This window comes from Rhinopithecus roxellana, chromosome 7, assembly GCF_007565055.1.
Source record: "Rhinopithecus roxellana isolate Shanxi Qingling chromosome 7, ASM756505v1, whole genome shotgun sequence".
Classification (NCBI taxonomy): Eukaryota; Metazoa; Chordata; class Mammalia; order Primates; family Cercopithecidae; genus Rhinopithecus; species Rhinopithecus roxellana.
Window position 1 is genome coordinate 24,583,679 of NC_044555.1, and position 21,476 is coordinate 24,605,154.

Here is a 21,476-nt window from a genome sequence, read left to right on the forward strand (position 1 = left end):
AGCAGCACATCAAAAAGCTTATCCACCATGATCAAGTGGGCTTCATCCCTGGGATGTAAGGCTGGTTCAACATACCAAAATCAATAAATGTAATCCAGCATATAAACAGAACCAAAGACAAAAACCACATGATTATCTCAATAGATGCAGAAAAGGCCTTTGACAAAATTCAACAGCTCTTCATGCTAAAAACTCTCAATAAATTCGGTACTGATGGAACGTATCTCAAAATAATGAGAGCTATTTATGTCAAACCCACAGCCAATATCATACTGAATGGGCAAAAACTGGAAGCATTCCCTTTGAAAACTGGCACAAGACAGGGATGCCCTCTCTCACCACTCCTATTCAACACAGTGTTGGAAGTTCTGGCTAGGGCAGTCTGGCAAGAGAAAGAAATAAAGTGTATTCAATTGGGAAAAGAAGAAGTCAAATTGTCCCTGTTTGCAGATGACATGATTGTATATTTAGAAAACCCCATTGTCTGAGCCCAATATCTCCTCAAGCTGATAAGCAACTTCAGCAAAGTCTCAGGATACAAAATTAATGTGCAAAAATCACAACCATTCTTACACACCGGTAACAGACAAACAGAGAGCCAGATCATGAATGAATTGCCATTCACAATAGTTTCAAAGAGAATAAAATACCTAGGAATCCAACTTATAAGGGATGTAAAGCACCTCTTCAAGGAGAACTACAAACCACTGCTCAGTGAAATCAAAGAGGACACAAACAAATGGAAGAACATACCATGCTCATGGATAGGAAGAATCAATATCGTGAAAATGGCCATACTGCCCAAGGTGATTTATAGATTCAATGCCATCCCCATCAAGCTACCAATGACTTTCTTCACAGAATTGGAAAAAATTGCTTTAAAGTTCATATGGAACCAAAAAAGAGCCCGCATTGCCAAGACAATCCTAAGCCAAAAGAACAAAGCTGGAGGCATCATGCTACCTGACTTCAAACTATACTACAAAGCTACAGTAACCAAAACAGCATGGTACTGGTACCAAAACAGAGATATAGACCAATGGAACAGAACAGAGTCCTCAGAAATAATGCCACACATCTACAACCATCTGATCTTTGACAAACCTGACAAAAACAAGAAATGGGGAAAGGATTCCCTATTGAATAAATGTTACTGGGAAAATTGGCTAGCCATAAGTAGAAAGCTGAAGCTGGATCCTTTCCTTACTCCTTAAATGAAAATTAATTCAAGTTGGATTAGAGACTTAAATGTTAGACCTAAAACCATAAGAGCCCTAGAAGAAAACCTAGGTAATACCATTCAGGACATCGGCATGAGCAAGGACTTCATGTCTAAAACACCAAAAGCAATGGCAACAAAAGCCAAAATTGACAAATGGGATCTCATTAAACTAAAGAGCTTCTGCAGAAGCAAAAGAAACTACCATCAGAGTGAACAGGCAATCTACAGAATGGGAGAAAATTTTTGCAATCTACTCATCTGACAAAGGGCTAATATCCAGAACCTACAAAGAACTCAAACAAATTTACAAGAAAAAAGCAAACAACCCCATCAAAAAGAGGACAAAGGATATAAACAGACATTTCTCAAAAGAAGACATTCATACAGCCAACAGACACATGAAAAAATGCTCATCATCACTGGCCGTCAGAGAAATGCAAATGAAAACCACAATGAGATACCATCTCACACCAGTTAGAATGGCAATCATTAAAAAATCAGGAAACAACAGGTGCTGGAGAGGGTGTGGAGAAATAAGAACACTTTTACACTGTTGGTGGGACTGTAAACTAGTTCAACCATTGTGGAAAACAGTGTGGCAATTCCTCAAGGGTCTAGAACTAGAAATACCATATGACCCAGCCATCCCATTACTGGGGATATACCCAAGGGATTAAAAGTCATGCTGCTATAAAGACACATGGAGATGTATGTTTGTTGCGGCAGTATTCACAATAGCAAAGACTTGGAATCAACCCAAATTTCCATCAGTGACAGACTGGATTAAGTAAATGTGGCACATATACACCATGGAATACTATGCAGCCATAAAAAAGGATGAGTTTGAGTCCTTTGTAGGGACATGGATGCAGCTGGAAACCATCATTGTCAGCAAACTATCACAAGAACAGTAAATCAAATACCACATGTTCTCACTCATAGGTGGGACTTGAACAATGAGATCACTTGGACACAGGAAGGGGATCATCACACCCTGGGGCCTATTGTGGGGAGTTGGAGGGGGAGGGATAGCATTAGGAGATATACCTAGTGTAAATGACGAGTTAATGGGTGCAGCACACCAACAAGGCACATGTATACATATGTAACAAACCTGCACGTTGTGCACATGTACCCTAGAACTTAAAATATAATAATTTAAAAAAGGAGTGCAGCTGTGGCCAGGCATGTTTCTCACACCTGTAATCCCAGCACTTTGGGAGGTCGAGGTGGGTGGATCACTTGAGGTCAGGATTTCGAGACCAGTCTTTCCCACATGGTGAAACCCCATCTCTACTAAAAATACAAAAATTAGCCAGGCATAGTGGCACATGCCTCTAATCCCAGCTACTTGCAAAGCTGAAGCAGGAGAATCAGTTGAACCTGAGAGGCATATATTGCAGTGAGCCAAAGATTGCACCACTGCACTCCAGTCTGGGTAACAGAGGGACATTCCGTCTCAAAAGAAAAAGAAAAAAAAGAAGCTCAACTAGATAGAATATATAGATATTAGTTCAACAATATATCCTAATTTATTTATAAAAGGCTGCATTCTGATCAGGGCCACCTTCCTATCCTTCCCTTCCATATACTATTTCTGACATCAAACTGCTAGGTAATAGAAAAGTAATAAGAACAGGAGTCATGGACACAGTTTACTGTCTACATTAACAAGAGTTTATATTCCACTGGCTTCATTATCATAATTTTACTAATACAGGAATCTCTTACCTAGGAAAATAAAAGTTTCAAAAAAAGTTATTGTTCTTTCCAGCAATTGCCTGACAGACCCATCAGCTCCTCAATAAAAAGTGTCAAATGACATTTTTCAATCCCAAAACTCTTTGAACCCCTTGCCTAAAAAGTCTTGTCTTGTTGCGTCCACCAATCCTAAATCATTATCATTCCTACCCAATTCTAACCAAACCATCCCCCACTTTAAAACACCCACTTTATACAGGACATGAAAAGCAGAACAAATATACCTAAAGCCCTTTCACATCTGACATACTAGTGCCTCTGTGGAGGTAGTGCTCTACCTTATAGCTTTATGCAAATGATGTCAGCACTGTCTTATGAACAGGTTATTTGGGTGATATTTGGGGAGTAGAGTATATGATGAGCATAGTCACCACTGCTGTACATCATGTCACAATAGGACTAAGTCTAAATCCTAGGACCAATGTTGTATTAGTCCGTTCTCATGCGGCTATATGGACATACATGAGAGTGTGTAATTTATAAAGGAAAGAGGTTTAATTGACTCATAGTTCCGCAGGGCTGGGGAGGCCTCTGGAAACTTAACAATCATGGAAGAAGTGGAAGCAAACACATCCTTCTTCACATGGCAGCAGGAGAGAGAATGAGCAAAAGGGGAAAAGCCTCTTATAAAACCATTAGATCTTGTGAGAACTTACTCACTATCAGGGCAACAGCATGAAGGTAACCACCCTCATGATTACATTACCTTTCACAGGGTCCTTTCCATGACACGTGGGGATTATGGGAACTACAATTCAAGGAGAGATTTGGGTGGGGACAGAGTCAAACTATATCATATGTATGCATATTTCTGAACCATACACTGTCTGAATGACCTACAGGTGTATTCAGGGAAATCAGTTACCAGTCCAGAGGTTAAAACGTGCAATAGTACTACCTAAAAAAGGAAGAGGTGTGAATTTATCTAGTCCACAGAAGTGGTTCAATTCATTGGTAGCATGCAGAAAACCTCAGACCAGAGAAGGAAGTGATTAATCAAAACATGAATAAAAATTGGCCAAGGTAGGAGGATCACTTGAGCCCAGAACTTGAGACCAGCCTGGACAACATAGTCAGATTCTGTCTCTAAGTAAATAAATAAATAAAATAGCTGGGCATGGTAGCACACACCTGTAGTCCCAACTACATGGGAGGCTGCGTCTTGAGTATTGCTTATGCCCAGGAGATCCAGGCTGCAGTGAGGTAAAGTCATGCCATTGTCCACCAGCCAGGGTGAAAAAGTAACACCCTGTCTGAAAAAAAAAAAGCATGTATAAATATAGACATTAAAATAATTTATTTCAGTCAGAAAAGGTCTTTCTGAGACACATCAACCACTAAGGGTGACATGGGACTCTCTGTTCCCAAAGTTTCTGGATGCATGAGAATGGTAGGGCAAGAGAGAGAGGAAAAAAATCTCTTAAGTCCCTTTCTTTCTACTACCAACATGCTGGGGATTCTGATCTGGGGGCAGTGGGAAAACCCTGGCTGGCCTTGCGTGTGCCTGACTTAGTGTGAACGCCCCTTGCTGCCCAAGTCCCTTGTTGCCCATGCGCCTTACTATCTGCCTTTTGTCCCTGCAGAGCTGTGCAAGGAGACATCGTGACTTCCTTCTGTCTTGCCGACTGGGAGTCAGCCAGTAGGTCTGCAGGTCAGTAGTCCTAGAAGTTTGAGTGTGACTGTGAGGAGGAGCCTGCGGGCACGGTCCATGGCCTCCTAGGTGGAAAGGCTTTGAGGTCCCCGTCCTTCTAACACGCAGCAATGCAGCCATGGCCTTGCTGTGGTGGGGATGCCGAACAAGGGAGGAAGAAAGACCATAGAGGGGAGGAGGGTCAGGTAAACAAGCAGTGAGTTTTGAAGGGGGAAACTATCTGTGGCATTTGAGTCCCTGAGGCATATGAAACTGCTTACAGACTATGCATTCCAAAGTCCTCAGTGGGAACCCGGGAGGGGAGGGAGGACTGCGTGAAGCGGGATGGGGTGGGGCAAGGCGGGGCACTGCAACCCACAAGGCAGGCACCGACTTCAGTGTGCATGCTCCTTGGACACCTGCCTCAGTGCGCATGTTCACTGGGCATCTTCCCTTCGACCCCTTTGCCCACGTGGTGACCGCTGGGGAACTGTGAGAGTGTGAGGGTCGCGTTCCAGCTGTCTGGACTCTTTCTCTCCTACTGAGACGCAGCCTGTAGGTCCGCAGGCCAGTCCTCCCAGGAATTGAAATGTGAGTGTATGTGAGGAGGAGCAAGCGGGCTTCCAGAGGGTCAGGCGGCGTGGTCTGTGGTCTCAGAGGTGAAGAGCCTCTAGGTCGTAAGGAAGGTGGGCCACCGAGTGAAGGGGAGCCAGATGAAGATGGGGTGAATGCTGGAGGTGCTGTTGGAGGTATCTGAGTCCCGGAAGTGCCTGGAACTTCCAACGGAACAGATTCCAGACTTCTTGGTGGGGACCCAGGAATGGGCTGTGTGGGCGGTAAGAAAGGGGCCTGGGAAGTGGGAATGCTATGAGCTGATGACCGCGACCCTGAGGTCTGTAGAGCTCCCAGTAGAAGTGTCCAGTGAGGAACATCCAGCGATGTGTTGCAGCTTCTCAACTCCACCCTGGAGGTTCGAATGGGCGGGACTGTGCTTTCCAACAAAACTTTGATTTTAGGGAGGGAAATTGTCCAAACAAATGGGTGTGTGACGAAAGCCGTGGTCACTGCAGTTTTAATTCTCTAGCTGTATAAATTTAAATGTCTCCACTATGGAGAATCCAGCTGTGAAACCAAATCTCATCAGAAATATCCTGTATCTTTAGCCACGAGCATTAAAACATTGCTCTGCTAGATTGCCCAACTTAAGTGGCTTTACAAGCATTCAATTCAGAAGATGTACACACTTCTAGTTGCCCTGGGACTTACTTTCAAATTATTTCCAAACTTTTTTAAAAACTGAAATTTAACATTTGGCCATGAAAGTGGTCATATACAGCTATCCTCTCAAATACACTTTCCCAATCACAGTATTCTGTTTGCAGAGTGAAACATGAGTTGGCGAGGAAGATCAACATATAGGCCTAGGCCAAGAAGAAGTTTACAGCCTCCTGAGCTGATTGGGGCTATGCTTGTGAGTGCTTTATTATTTTGATGTTTTTTATTAGCAGAAATTTATTTTGTGATAGTGTTGTTGAACTAGTATAGAAACACTGATAAAGGTCTTCCATGTTGATAAAAATGATCATGGCATCTCATGAAGGAAAGACTAATCCAAGAGTATTACAATCTGGTTTTGCCTGGATGGATAATCTTGTGTTCCCCACCGTGACTTCCTCCTCATGCTTACTGATAACAGATTGCACACATCCATCCCAACATAGATTAAAATGGCTTCCAAAGCCTTTGAGGGTAACTGTCTTAGAGTAACCTCTCTTTGGGAAGAGTAACTTTGTGAAAAATAAGTACATGGAATAGTATTGGAGAAGTGTCTTTAGACTTACTTATGACTAGAAATACCTGTGTAGGCCGGGCACAGTGGCTCAAGCCTGTAATCCCAGCACTTTGGGAGGCCGAGACGGGCTGATCACGAAGTCAGGAGATCGAGACCATCCTGGCTAAAACGGTGAAACCCTGTCTCTACTAAAAAATACTAAAAAACTAGCCAGGCGAGGTGGCGGGTGCCTGTAGTCCCAGCTACTCGGGAGGCTGAGGCAGGAGAATGGTGTGAACCCGGGAGGCGGAGCTTGCAGTGAGCTGGAATCTGGCCACTGCACTCCAGCCTGGGCGACAGAGCAAGACTCTGTCTCAAAAAAAAAAAAAAAAAAAAGAAATACCTGTGTATTCTGTGTATTTGTATTATTGACATGTATTAATAACAAAACTTTTTATCTGCACACACACCGCCTCCCCTTTGTCCCAGGAATCCAGTGATGAAGAGCCTAAAGAAGAGAAGCCACCCACTGAAAGTTGGGATCCTACAGCTGATCAGAAGAGAGAAGATGATCAGGTTGCAGCTGAGATCCAAGGTGCTAGGAAAGGAAAGAAATAATGTCTATGGGGGGAAGGAGGACTATGTGTGCATCATGCCTTATGCCATGACCAGTAATAGGAGGAAAGAAAACGTTAGGGAAGGATCTCAAACATTTGCTCAAAGTATGCTGGAAAAGTGAAGAGTATAGTTTACAACTTCATGCAGTCCCTGGATATAATAAATCTTCTATTTTTTAAAGATTTATTGTGTATGCTTGAAAATACATCCCTTGCTAAATCAGATGAAACTGTTTAATTTGATGTATCAAAATATACATTATTTCACTTGATTAATTTGATCTCCTTAGAATGTTGCTGCATGATTGGCTCAGCCATGGTGTCCATAGTGCTGTAAGCACCCTTTTATAGCATATAGAGTGCCAAGTCACCCTACCTTATAACACCCTGAATAAAGCCCATTTGCATAGGGATATTAGCCCCATTTTATAAAAAGGAAATGGTCGCTCAGAGATTGAGGCTTACCAGGAACGCTTGAGTCATGGAGACAGAATTCATATTACATTCCAAGGTCTGTGTTCTTCCTACCATCTACGTTGTTACAAAACGTGAATTATTTTGCTTAAAATGCTTAATACTCGAATGTGTCTGTACTATAAGGTACTTCAGTATTGGCTCAGGAGAAAACACAATTCAGTGAAGCAGGATAGCAACTCCGGAAAAGGGCTCAATAAATGACAGCCACTGTTCCCTTTGATCAATATTTTTGATAGTATGTTTGGTAAAGAATATGTTGGATAATTCAGGACACTGGCATATAGGTAGGTATATTAGTATGTTTTTTTTTTTATTAGCACAATGCATAATTATTTATTTCACTTCTCAGTTTCCTCATCTGTAGAAAGGGCATAACAGTATTTATCCCTCACAGGGTCATTACGAAAACTAAATGAGTAAATTTTTACAAAATATTTAGAACAGTGTCTGATGCATAGTAGTTAGGCATAAGTGTTTGTTAAAATAAATCCATCAATAACAGCTAACCTGTTTTTCAGTGTTTACCACATGTTAAAAACTTTGCACACATTCTCTCATTTACTCTTCACAATAATCCCATGAGGTTGGTACAATTATTACCTTTATTTTTTATTTTATTTTATTTTATTTTATTTTTTATTATACTTTAAGTTCTAGGGTACATGTGCATAACGTGCAGGTTTGTTACATATGTATACTTATGCCATGTTGGTGTGTTGCACCCATCAACTCGTCAGCACCCATCAATTCATCATTTATATCATGTATAACTCCCCAATGCAATCCCTCCCCCCTCTCCCCTCCCCCCTCCCCATGATAGGCCCCAGTGCGTGATGTTCCCTTTCCCGAGTCCAAGTGATCTCATTGTTCAGTTCCCACCTATGAGTGAGAACATGCGGTGTTTGGTTTTCTGTTCTTGTGATAGTTTGCTAAGAATGATGGTTTCCAACTGCATCCATGTCCCTACAAAGGACGCAAACTCATCCTTTTTTATGGCTGCATAGTATTCCATGGGGTATATGTGCCACATTTTCTTAATCCAGTCTGTCACAGATGGACATTTGGGTTGATTCCAAGTCTTTGCTATTGTGAATAGTGCCGCAATAAACATACGTGTACATGTGTCTTTGTAGTAGAATAATTTATAATCCTTTGGGTATATACCCAGTAGTGGGATGGCTGGGTCATATGGTACATCTAGTTCTAGATCCTTGAGGAATTGCCATACTGTTTTCCATAATGGTTGAACTAGTTTACAATCCCACCAACAGTGTAAAAGTGTTCCTATTTCTCCACATCCTCTCCAACACCTGTTGTTTCCTGACTTCTTAATGATTGCCATTCTAACTGGTGTGAGATGGTATCTCATTGTGGTTTTGATTTGCATTTCTCTGATGGCGAGTGATGATGAGCATTTTTTCATGTGTCTGTTGGCTGTATGAATATCTTCTTTTGAGAAATGTCTGTTCATATCCTTTCCCCACTTTTTGATGGGGTTGTTTGTTTTTTTCTCGTATATTTGTTTGAGTTCTTTGTAGATTCTGGATATTAGCCCTTTGTCAGATGAGTAGGTTGCAAAAATTTTCTCCCATTCTGTAGGTTGCCTGTTCACTCTGATGGTAGTTTCTTTTGCTGTGCAAAAGCTCTTTAGTTTAATTAGATCCCATTTGTCAATTTTTGCTTTTGCTGCCGTTGCTTTTGGTGTTTTAGACATGAAGTCCTTGCCCATGCCTATGTCCTGAATGGTACTACCTAGCCTGGCAGAGACACAACAAAAAAAGAGAATTTTAGACCAATATCCCTGATGAACATTGATGCAAAAATTCTCAGTAAAATACTGGCAAACCGGATTCAGCAGCACATCAAAAAGCTTACCCACCATGATCAAGTGGGCTTCATCCCTGGGATGCAAGGCTGGTTCAACATTCGCAAATCAATAAACGTAATCCAGCATATAAACAGAACCAAAGACAAGAACCACATGATTGTCTCAATAGATGCAGAAAAGGCTTTTGACAAAATTCAACAGCCCTTCATGCTAAAAACGCTCAATAAATTCGGTATTGATGGAACGTACCTCAAAATAATAAGAGCTATTTATGACAAACCCACAGCTAATATCATACTGAATGGGCAAAAACTGGAAAACTTCCCTTTGAAAACTGGCACAAGACAGGGATGCCCTCTCTCACCACTCCTATTCAACATAGTGTTGGAAGTTCTGGCTAGGGCAATCAGGCAAGAGAAAGAAATCAAGGGTATCCAGTTAGGAAAAGAAGAAGTCAAATTGTCCCTGTTTGCAGATGACATGATTGTATATTTAGAAAACCCCATCATCTCAGCCCAAAATCTCCTTAAGCTGATAAGCAACTTCAGCAAAGTCTCAGGATACAAAATTAATGTGCAAAAATCACAAGCATTCTTATACACCAGCAACAGACAAGCAGAGAGCCAAATCAGGAATGAACTTCCATTCACAATTGCTTCAAAGAGAATAAAATACCTAGGAATCCAGCTTACAAGGGATGTAAAGGACCTCTTCAAGGAGAACTACAAACCACTGCTCAGTGAAATCAAAGAGAACACAAACAAATGGAAGAATATACCATGCTCATGGATAGGAAGAATCAATATGGTGAAAATGGCCATACTGCCCAAGGTTATTTATAGATTCAATGCCATCCCCATCAAGCTACCAATGAGTTTCTTCACAGAATTGGAAAAAACTGCTTTAAAGTTCATATGGAACCAAAAAAGAGCCCGCATTGCCAAGACAATCCTAAGTCAAAAGGACAAAGCTGGAGGCGTCACGCTACCTGACTTCAAACTATACTACAAGGCTACAGTAACCAAAACAGCATGGTACTGGTACCAAAACAGAGATATAGATCAATGGAACAGAACAGAGTCCTCAGAAATAATACCGCACATCTACAGCCATCTGATCTTTGACAAACCTGAGAGAAACAAGAAATGGGGAAAGGATTCCCTATTTAATAAATGGTGCTGGGAAAATTGGCTAACCATAAGTAGAAAGCTGAAACTGGATCCTTTCCTTACTCCTTATACGAAGATTAATTCAAGATGGATTAGAGACTTAAATGTTAGACCTAATACCATAAAAACCCTAGAAGAAAATCTAGGTATTAGTATGTTTTTTAAGGAACTTTTAAAAGTTGCTTAAATACTTTTATAATTAGAAAACTCAAAGTATGATAAAATTATCGTGAAACAGAAATTGTGTCCTCAGCAGATAGCATTTTCAAGCTAAAGTTGACAGAATTTGGGCCATGGATTATTTTAGCAATTCATGGTTAAGAGGTTTCCAGAATATGACTGTCAACAATACTCATTACTTTCTTTCACTCAATTTCCTGAACTTTCATTGGAAGACTGTGATTTTCCTCTTATTTTTGGTACTATATTCTCAATGGGATTTATTTATGAAAAGCTACATGTAGGGCCTTTGGACCTAAGCATAATTTTAATTAATTTTAGCCAAATAATTTTCAAATTTCCTCAACAAGATATGGTTGTCACAATTGTAAGTTTTTGTCATAAGCCCAGGAATACATTGACCTAGTCTTTCAGAAAATTACCTTTGAGTTATTATTAAAATGCTATTCATGCAGCAAACTTCAGATATCTTACACAGTTGATACTCGCTGTTTATAATGCACACTGGCAAAGTATAGGAAATGAGGGTATAGTGTGATTTATCCTTAGATTGTCATTTTAAATTAGATTTCAGGCCAGGTACATTGGCTTACACCTGCAATCCCAGCACTTTGGAAGGCCGAGGCTGGTGGGTCCCTTGAGCCTGAGAGTTAGGAACTAGCCTGGGCAACATGGATAACACCAAAAAATTTACTCTGCCAAAAATATACAAAAAGTAGCCTTGGTGGTGGCATGTGCCTGTAGTCTCAGCAACTCACAAGGCTGAGACAGGGGGATCGCTTGAGCTCAGGAGGTCAGGGCTGCAGTCACCTGAGACTGTGCCCCTGTACTCCAGCCTGGATGACAGAGTGAAATCCTGTATTAAAAAACAAATAAAATAGGAATTCATAATACAGGAAAATAAAGGTGTGACATCTTTGCATCACATTTATTATCACACTAACCTACAGGCTTTTATGTCATAACTCTGTGGAATAGAATATTATTATTTCCTTATTTATACTTCATGTTTTTCTACTCAAGTTCATAACCTTTGTATTTTTTAGTGCCTGACCTGGAAGCTGATCTCCAGGAGCTGTGTCAGTCAAAGACTGGGGATGAATGTGAAGATGGTACTGATGTCAAGGGGAAGATTCTACCAAAAGCAGAGCACTTTAAAATGCCAGAAGCAAGTGTGTTATTCATTAAGACACAAAGTTATGTGATTTCTATTTTTTACATATTATACTTTTGATCGGAGAGAGATAACATTACTGCCACTTTAATAACAGTGTTCAAATACACACTTTCTTTGAAAGGTATTTCAGATCCCAAATGCCTGACTGCAAGATTTAAATGCTCTCAGATACAGACACAAATTGGGTCAAAGTCATACTGAATCATCAAGTATGATAGCATTTTCTTACTTCTGAGTATAACCAACAGCTAACAATTTTCAGATTCTTTTCTAATTTCTGCTTTTAACAAATACATAATGCATTTGTAATGCCACACTGTGTGAAATATGCTGAGCACTGAAGGAGATTCTAGTGGCAGCTCTATGACAATTTGTGAGAATCAGGACAAATTCCATAAATTCTACACCCATCTTTGCTGTTATTGAAAATGGTGAATGCAGATCAAATGTATTAAAATCCGTTTCAATGCTGATTTCTGCATGCTCTGGTTCTGTTGGAGAGAATAGAAAGATATTCCAATTTCCATGATTTGTTTTTCCTAACAATCGGCTTCAGTCCAATTACAATATCTGAGCTGAGATTTCATTGCTCCTAAGAAAATGAGCAGACACTCTGCTTGAGGTTTGTTTTCCAGTATGGAGACCTGAATGAGTGTTCTTGAATTTTGTCAAATTCTGAATTATCTGGCTCTTAAACTGTAATTGCATTTTAAAGCCTTCCCACCGTGAAGCCTTGAATGATTGAATAGTAAAATGGAAATAGACAGTCTACTTTCTGTGGCCGATGAAGTAGGGAGAATGCATGTCGGTCAGTGATGTTCAAGGTGGGTGTAAGATGCCTGTGCTAAGCATGCTTTTTGCTCTCCTGTCAGGCTTCATGAGCTACTGTGTGTAATAAAGACACATATGATTTAATTACCTCTAACCATATCATAGGTTACATATTACAGGTTTCTGCCTTGAGACATCAGATGATAGGACTTAAAGTTCAAAGACTATAATGTACTAATTCCTGAGTAGTCAACATAAGTATCTTTTACACATATTTTTTATAAATTGCTGACTGTTAATTAGAAGAGCTTCTGAATTTAAAGGAAGAACTCCATGTTTAGGGAAGAAATTACCTAAATGTTTTACTCTGCCCTGCTGAACAATTCCATTAAACTATTTACATTAAAAGACAGTTTTCAGGAGCCTATTGAACAAGCCTCAGTTGTATTCTTAGGAAGATCATAGCCTTAACTGCACATCTTATTCGAATAGATAGCAAATTACATGATAAAATAATAATCAATATAATAATAAAAGAGCAACAGAATAAATCTAATGGAAAAGGAAAGAGGTACTTAATAACAGACAGGTACGAACCTGGAGTTTGGATTAGGAAAACTAATCTAAAAGTAATACATTTAACACATTGTTTATTTTAAAAATAGCTATGAATAGACTACCTATTTGTTTCCCCAGTCTTGAAGAAAATGGGAAAAGCACAATACAGAATACGAAGAAGACACAGATATTGAATATATAGTATAACTGAAAGTAAATACATTCTTTTGTTTTGTTTTGCTTTTGAGATGGAGTCTCGCTCTCTCACCCAGGCTGGAGTGCGGCGGCATGATCTTGGCTGACTGCAACCTCCGCTTCCTGGGTTCAAGTGATTCTCTTGCCTCAGTCTCCTGAGTAGCTGGGAGTACAGGCACGCACCACCATACCTGGCTATTTTTTGTATTTTTAGTAGAGACGAGGTTTCGCCATGTTGGACAAGCTGTTCTTTAACTCCTGACCTCAGGTGATCCACTTGCCTTGGCCTCCCAAAGTGCTAGGATTACAGATGTGAGCCACCACACCCAGCTGAAAGTGAATACATTCTTAAACTCTAACATTTTCAGAATGTAGGTGAAATGGTTGACAAGCTAGGAATGCATACATTATTAAATATATCCCAGTAGTACCTGAATATCTATTTATCACAAAGACTATGCATGAACTTGTGAAATTTGCCAGTTGTCCCTTGATAACATTTACTTTTAGACACAAATATTTAGTTATTCTAGATATCTTCCTCTATGTCTCCATTTCCCTCTTCATTTCTTTTTTTTGCACCATACTGTTCATGATATATACTTCTTTCATATTTTGATATCAATAATGATAATGATAGATTAAAACTAATGTGATCATATAATTAATTATACAAAGGGGAACTTGTCAAGTGTAAAAAGAGATATTTGTATTAACATCAGGACTATAGGTGAAAACTGGGGACAGATGTTTACCACACCTTAATATCTACAGAAGGGTAAACTAACCCAAAGCAACATTTTTGCACTTTTGCACAATATCGAAAAAAACAAATGAGATACTGTCCTTTCTATTCACCACTCATATGCAGCTCTTAATGTGACATTAACTCTTTTCTTAAAAGATAGTTTTCATACTATTTCCAGGAGGCTATTAGACATCCAGACCATAGTTTCAAGCCAAAATATTAAATAATATGTTTTTTATAAATTCCTTTGTTTCTCAGTTTTTGTGTGTGTGTGTTGGTTATATTTTTAGTAAAATTATACACAGTTTTTGCTTTCTACATTAAATCCCTTTTTAAGAGGTCCACTTGATTTAATATGTTCTGACCTTGGACTGTCTTTTGGTTTTCTTGTAGCACTAGAAAGCAGGGTGTGTGTCAAACAAATGGAAGAACATACCATGCTCATGGATAGGAAGAATCAATATTGTGAAAATGGCCATACTGCCCAAGGTGATTTATAGATTCAATGCCATCCCCATTCAGCTACCGATCACTTTCTTCACAGAATTGGAAAAAATTGCTTTAAAGTTCATATGGAACCAAAAAAGAGCCAGCATTGTCAAGACAATCCTAAGCCAAAAGAACAAAGCTGGAGGCATCATGCTACCTGACTTCAAACTATACTACAAGGCTACAGTAACCAAAACAGCATGGTACTGGTACCAAAACAGACATATAGACCAATGGAACAGAACAGAGTCCTCAGAAATAATACCACACATCTACAACCATCTGATCTTTGACAAACCTGACAAAAACAAGAAATGGGGAAAGGATTCCCTATTGAATAAATGGTACTGGGAAAATTGGCTAGTCATAAGTAGAAAGCTGAAACTGGATCCTTTCCTTACTCCTTAAATGAAAATTAATTCAAGATGGATTAGAGACTTAAATGTTAGACCTAAAACCATAAAAACCCTAGAAGAAAACCTGGGTAATACCATTCAGGACATAGGCATGGGCAAGGACTTCATGTCTAAAACACCAAAAGCAATGGCAACAAAAGCCAAAATTGACAAATGGGATCTAATTAAACTAAAGAGCTTCTGCAGAAGCAAAAGAAACTACCATCAGAGTGAACAGGCAACCTACAGAATGGGAGAAAATTTTTGCAATCTACTCATCTGACAAAGGGCTAATATCCAGAACCTACAAAGAACTCAAACAAATTTACAAGAATAAAGCAAACAACCCCATCAAAAAGTGGGCAAAGGATATAAACAGACACTTCTCAAAAGAAGACATTCTTACAGCCAACAGACACATGAAAAAATGCTCATTATCACTCGTCATCAGAGAAATGCAAATCAAAACCACAATGAGATACCATCTCACACCAGTTAGAATGGTGATCATTAAAAAATCAGGAAACAACAGGTGTTGGAGAGGATGTGGAGAAATAGGAACACTTTTACACTGTTGGTGGGACTGTAAACTAGTTCAACCATTGTGGAAGACAGTGTGGCGATTCCTCAAGGATCTAGAACTAGAAATAGCATTTGACCCAGCCATCCCATTACTGGGGATATACCTAAAGAATTATAAGTCATGCTGCTATAAAGACACATGCACATGTATGTTCATTGGGGCATTATTCACAATAGCAAAGACTTGAAATCAACCCAGATGTTCATCAGTGACAGACTGGATTAAGAAAATGTGGCACATATACACCATGGAATACTATGCAGCCATAAGAAAGAATGAGTTTGTGTCCTTTGTAGGGACATGGATGCAGCTGGAAACCATCATTCTCAGCAAACTATTTCAAGAACAGTAAACCAAACACCGCATGTTCTCACTCATAGGTGGGAATTGAACAATGAGATCACCTGGACTCGGGAAGGGGAACATCACATACCGGGGCCTATTGTGGGGAGGGGACAGCGGGGAGGGATAGCATTAGGAGATATATCTAATGTAAATAACGAGTTAATGGGTACAGCACACCAACATGGCAGATGTATACATATGTAACAAACCTGCACGTTGTGCACAGGTAACCTAGAACTTAAAGTATAATAATAAAAATAAAAATAAATAAAACCAAAACATTTAATGAATAAAAAAAAAGGAAAGCAGGGTGTATTTAAAAAATATTAATGATGTATATGTTTGGAAGTTTATCTCCAAAGTCTCCACAGACGTCTAACTGAATGTAAGCCAGAGGGTGACTCTTGGGCTAATGGTCTTAGTCCAGTGTAAGAAACAAAAACTTTGGTGTCATTTGCATATCTTAATGTGATCTAAATACAGTTCTGCTACTAATGTTCCGCCTGTTATGTTTCTATTACAGGTGAAGGGAAATCACAGGTTTAAAGGAAGATAAGCTGAAACAACACAAACTTTTTATATTAGATATTTTACTTTAAAATATCTTATTAAAGTTTTAAGCTTTTCTCCAAAGAAGTCTTGCACATCTTCTGTTTCTTTCTTTCTTTCTTTCTTTCTTTCTTTCTTTCTTTCTTTCTTTCTTTCTTTCTTTCTTTCTTTCTTTCTTTCTTTCTTTCTTTCTTTCTTTCTTTCTTTCTTTCTTCTCTCTCTCTCTCTCTCTCTCTCTCTCTCTCTCTCTCTCTCTCTCTCTCTCTCTCTCTCTCTTCTTAGACGGAATTTTGCTCCGTCACCACACTGGAGTGCAGTGGCATGATCTCAGCTCACTGCAACCTCCACCTCCTGGGTTCAAGCAATTCTCCTGTCTCAGCCTCCTGAGTAGCTGGGACCACAGGCGCATGCCACCACACATGGCTAATTTTTTCATTTTTAGTAAAGACGGGGTTTCACCATGTTGGCCAGGATGGTCTCAATCTCCTGACCTTGTGATCTGCCTGCCTTGGCCTCCCAAAGTGCTGGGATTACAGGCATGAGCCACCATGCCCAGCCTCTTCTGTTAATTTCATTCCCAGGTATTTTGATGCTATTGAAAATTATGGCCAGGTGCAATGACTCACACCTGTAATCCTAGTACATTGGGATGCTGAGGTAGGAGGATTGCTAGAGCTCAGGAAAGTGACACCAGTCCGGGGAACATAGGAACCCCTCTCTACTACAATGAATGAATGAATGAATGAATGAATGAATGAATGAATGAATGAAACTATAGTTCCAGCTACTCTGGAGGCATAGGTGGGAGGATCCTTTGAGCCCAGGTGGTCGAGGATGCTGGTAGTCATGTTCATGCCACTGCAACTCCAACCTCCATGACAGAGCAAGACTCTGTTTCAAAAAAAAGTATCATTTTTGATATTTTGCATTCTGAGTTAGCTGATACACAAGCGAGGTATGGTGAAATATATATTTGGTCCTCGACTGTGCTTACTGGCATACAACCTACAAAGCGATGTCTTTTTGTATGCTAGTGAGTTGGCTGATGACTGGCAGCCTCTAGGAGCTCTAGGATGGGGAATTAGAGGGTTGGGACTTACAGCCCTATGCCCAAACTTCAGGGAAGGTTGGGCTGAAGGTTAAGTTGCTCACCAATGGCAAGCCAACAGTTTAATCAGTCATGCCTACATAATGAAAACCTCCATGAAACCCAAAAGGACACAGTTCAGAGAGCTTCTGGCTAGCTGAACACATGGAGGGTAGCATGCCCATAGAGGCCATGGAAACTCCCTGCCCCTTCCTACATACCTCACCCTATGTGTCCCCTTATCTGCATCTTTTCTAAGGGTGTTCCACTTGCCACAAAATATGTGAGAAGTCCCGAGGCTATAGAGCTGGATGAAAGAATTAGGGCCTCGGCAGAAGAAAGGGAAAAGCAACCAGGGCAACTTGCTGAAGCAAAATGACTTGCGTCCTACCTACACTGTCTCCTTACAGGCTATGGCATGAAATACCCATGGGATTCCATCCTGCCTCTTACACACTGGCCTTGAGAGGGTGGGCAAGATATTATAATCTGTGGGGCGGTGTCCCCATTTCTAAAGTAGAAATTAGAATATTTACACTAAATACTTGTTATGAAGAATAAGTGAAATAACATATGGATTAGGCCATATGTATTTATTATTGTAGTAAATATAGTTTGTTATATTTCTTTTCTTATTTTAAAATTTCATTTTTTTCATTCCCTTTGCCTTTACAATCACATGTTTAGTAATAACTGTTCTTAAATTTGAAGTAGAGGTATCAAGTTACCTTTTTAAATGAATTTGACTTCTGAGACTTACTTAATTTAAATAAATATGTTAATTAAAAACCAGGGCAGCTGGTGTCAGACATGGCATCAATTCTAAAGTTGGTTTGTAAGTAAACGCAGTCTGACAAGGCCAACCCTAAGTCAATAGAATGCACTTTGCTGTGTGTGATGCCATGAAGAATAAGTCCTTCTAGTCAGCCAACACCACACAACACAATAGTGTGTCAAGTGTTCAAGCAGTCCCTAAGCAGCCCTGTGGTGGCTAACAGGGTCGCAAGGATCACCACTGCAGTTGTTAGTTTGGCTTGTCACACATCCGTAGATTTGGCCAATAAGAAGAAAATGAGCCTAAATGGATCCAAATGGTTGATTGATTGCAGACAAAGTAAAAGCAAGGTCAGCATTGTGTCAGCACTGTGTCCCTAGTCCCACAGTATGACACTGAATCGGAGGTATACAATGACAGCACAGATGGGTCTCTCTGCCTGTGAGGAGGCCACAGCTGTACCCCAAGGCAGTGAGCAATTTTATACTCCACAGTTGTACCCTAAGATGAGGAAAGGCCTGTGTTTAACGGAAACTAGGGAAATGGATAACGAATGGTCTTGTGTCAACCTCCAACCAGATAGGGAGCTGGTGAGAAAATACCTGTGGCAGCTCCCACCACACTTCCTGTCTCTCTTTGCAACAAAAGGAATCCAGATATTCTTCCAACACTCAGGTTAGCCTGCAGTCTGGCTTTGCCTACATGTCCTATGTGGTGACCTGCAAGATCTCCAAGACGCCATGGCAGAGCCTTTGCCCTATGGTGTCTGACGCAAAACCATATGTAAGGTGCCTAGAAACATACCATCTCCAATAATGACTCCTAAATAGAGGGGATGTTTTTCTGTTAGGGTCATTACAAAAGACTGATAATTTAATTCAAAAGATATGCATTGATGACTGCCATGTTATAGGAAATGTCTTGGATGCTGGAAATGAGAAGACCAACCAACAACATGTGGTACTTGCTGTGGAGGCTGTCACGCGGTTGGTGGCGGCGGGAGGGGGGGCATCTTTACAGAAGACCCTTCAACAGAAGAGCAGCTGAAGTGCAAAGGAGAAACACAGGGAAGGGACCCAGGGGGATAAAAACAATGAATGTGGTGGCCAAGTAGCAGGAGTAAAACAAGACAATTTCTCGAAAACATAATTTCTCCGTTGCCTTTGCACCTTTTCTGAAAATCAATTTATCATGTCTGTGAGTCCATTGCTGGACTCCCTGCTGATCTGTTGATTTTTCCCCAGTACCACATTCTCTGGATTACTATAGAATTAACGTGACTCTTGATATTAAGTAGTGTGAGTTCCCCAAAGTTATACTTCAGAATGGTTTTGGCTGTTCTGGTTCATTTTCCTTTCTAGATAATTTTGAAAATTGACTCCAATGAAGTCAGTTGTATAAGTTGCGGCAGTTTTCCTTTGAAGGGCAGCAGATAAACATGTTAGTAGCTACAGAAGGACAGGGGAGAAGAAGGTGAGCTTCCCCCTTAGCTTCGGGAATGATCCAATATCGAGGGAGCCATTGATGGTTCAAGAGAGGGGAGTGATCACTGCAGGAGCAAAGCCCTTGGGAAGGTGGGGGGTATGGATCCTGAGCTGAGGTGAGGGGCTGGCTTCAGTTAAGAGCATTGTATGTAGAAGGGCAACAGAGAATGCTAGGGCAGACACAGGTAGACTGGGTTTGGGAACCTCTGATAATTTCCAGCAGATTGCTTCCGTCCTTTGAATGAATCACTATGTCTCAAAAATAAACAGTATTAATATAAAACTAACAGTCCTACTGTTATAGGCTGAGTTGTGTCTGCTCAAAATTCATATGGCGAAGTCTGAACTCCTGGTGCCACAGAATGTAACTGTATTTGAGATAGGTGGGGTCTTTAAAGAGGTAATTAAGTGAAATGGAGTCATTAGAGTTGACCCTAAGGCAATTTGCCTGGTGCCCTTATAAGAAGAGGAAATGATGACACACACGTATAGAGGGAGGACTAAGGCGGACACCAGGAGAAAACAGCTGCCTACAAGGCAAGGAGGGAGGCCTTAGAAGAAACCAAATCTGCTGACACCTTGATCTCAGACGTGTAGCCTTCAGAATTGTGAGAAAATATATGTCTGTTGTTTAAGCCACTCAGTCGGTGGTAGTTTTTGATGGCAGCCTTAACAAACGAGTAGAAATACTTTTAGTGCCCTTGTGGAGGTGTTATCGTATCTATTTTATAAGCTAGCACTCCTGCTTCTTCTACTAGTGTAATAACCATGTAATTATGTCTATATCTGAGCAACCGAGCAGTGACGAGAAAACTTCAAAACCTGAATTATTTTGCCTTAAGTTCATGACCAAGAGAGAATTACTTCTCACTTTCACTCTCATCCTGTTTCCAATACTATAATACTCTCACAAAATGCCAAAACCCCTCCTCAATTTGAATGAGGCATTTTGTGAGAGTATTATAGTATTGGAAATTTCTTACCATGAAGTCATTTGTTATTCAATTATATATGTTCAGCATCAGTAAAAAAAATAGTACAGAAGAATAATCAAGTCTCATAAAATACACAGATATCGTGGAAATCATACTAGATTTGGAGTACAGTGAAATATGCCTGTTCAGGCAACTGCAGGAAACGTCTGCCAAATGTATCAGCCCCTTGAAGTCCTAAGGCAGATGATTAGTAGGAGAATCCGAAAGCCACTGCAAACACTCACACATTCACCATTCACACCTGCCCAAACGTTCCCACATTTACCTTTCACACCTGCTTGAGCATTCACATGTTCACCACTCACACCTGCCCAAACATTCCATTTACCATTCACACCTCCCAAGCATTCGCAGATTCACCATTCACACCTGCCCAAACATTCCCATGTTGACCATTCACACCTTTGACCATTTTGGGGTAAAATAAGAAAATGACTTCTACTTCCCAAATCTTAAGAGGTGCATATTATTAGCATCACCTGAGAAGCTGTGGCACCCCAGCCTCTGCAAGGGATCCTGGGACGGGTGTTTATCAAATAGATTCTAGCAGTAGCCATACAAGGGAGAGCAGAAGAGATGGGAGTGCCTGTTGTTCAAATGCTTGTGGAAATTATATCTGTCAGGGTTTTCCGTGATGTATATTGTGAAAGAAGCTTCCTGGACCATGAGG

The 21,476-nt window shown here is 40.3% G+C and overlaps 1 protein-coding gene across 2 annotated transcripts; it reads left to right on the forward strand.

The window, feature by feature from the left end:
• The first annotated feature begins 4,999 nt into the window (after positions 1-4,999).
• On the forward strand, positions 5,000-16,552 carry XAGE2 (X antigen family member 2). Of its 2 annotated transcripts, XM_010353174.1 has the most exons (5): positions 5,000-5,204; positions 5,996-6,084; positions 6,874-6,979; positions 11,702-11,827; positions 16,440-16,552. In XM_010353174.1, the coding sequence occupies exons 2-5, from the start codon at positions 6,004-6,006 to the stop codon at positions 16,460-16,462; spliced, it is 336 nt and encodes a 111-aa protein (XP_010351476.1). In that variant the 5' UTR covers positions 5,000-5,204; positions 5,996-6,003; the 3' UTR covers positions 16,463-16,552. The 2 variants fall into 2 exon arrangements, with proteins under 2 accessions (XP_010351476.1, XP_030790058.1); XM_030934198.1 differs by lacking the exon at positions 16,440-16,552 and having other exon boundaries at positions 11,702-12,299.
• The last annotated feature ends 4,924 nt before the right edge of the window (positions 16,553-21,476 follow it).

What these genes read in the sequence shown, in the direction of transcription:
- XAGE2 (XM_030934198.1), top strand. Translation starts at nt 6,004, where the DNA reads ATGAGTTGGCGAGGAAGATCAACATATAGGCCTAGGCCAAGAAGAAGT. An exon ending in AGCTGATTGGGGCTATGCTT is followed by an intron (nt 6,085 to 6,873) that starts GTGAGTGCTTTA and finishes CCTTTGTCCCAG; the next exon opens with GAATCCAGTGATGAAGAGCC. An exon ending in GGTTGCAGCTGAGATCCAAG is followed by an intron (nt 6,980 to 11,701) that starts GTGCTAGGAAAG and finishes TGTATTTTTTAG; the next exon opens with TGCCTGACCTGGAAGCTGAT.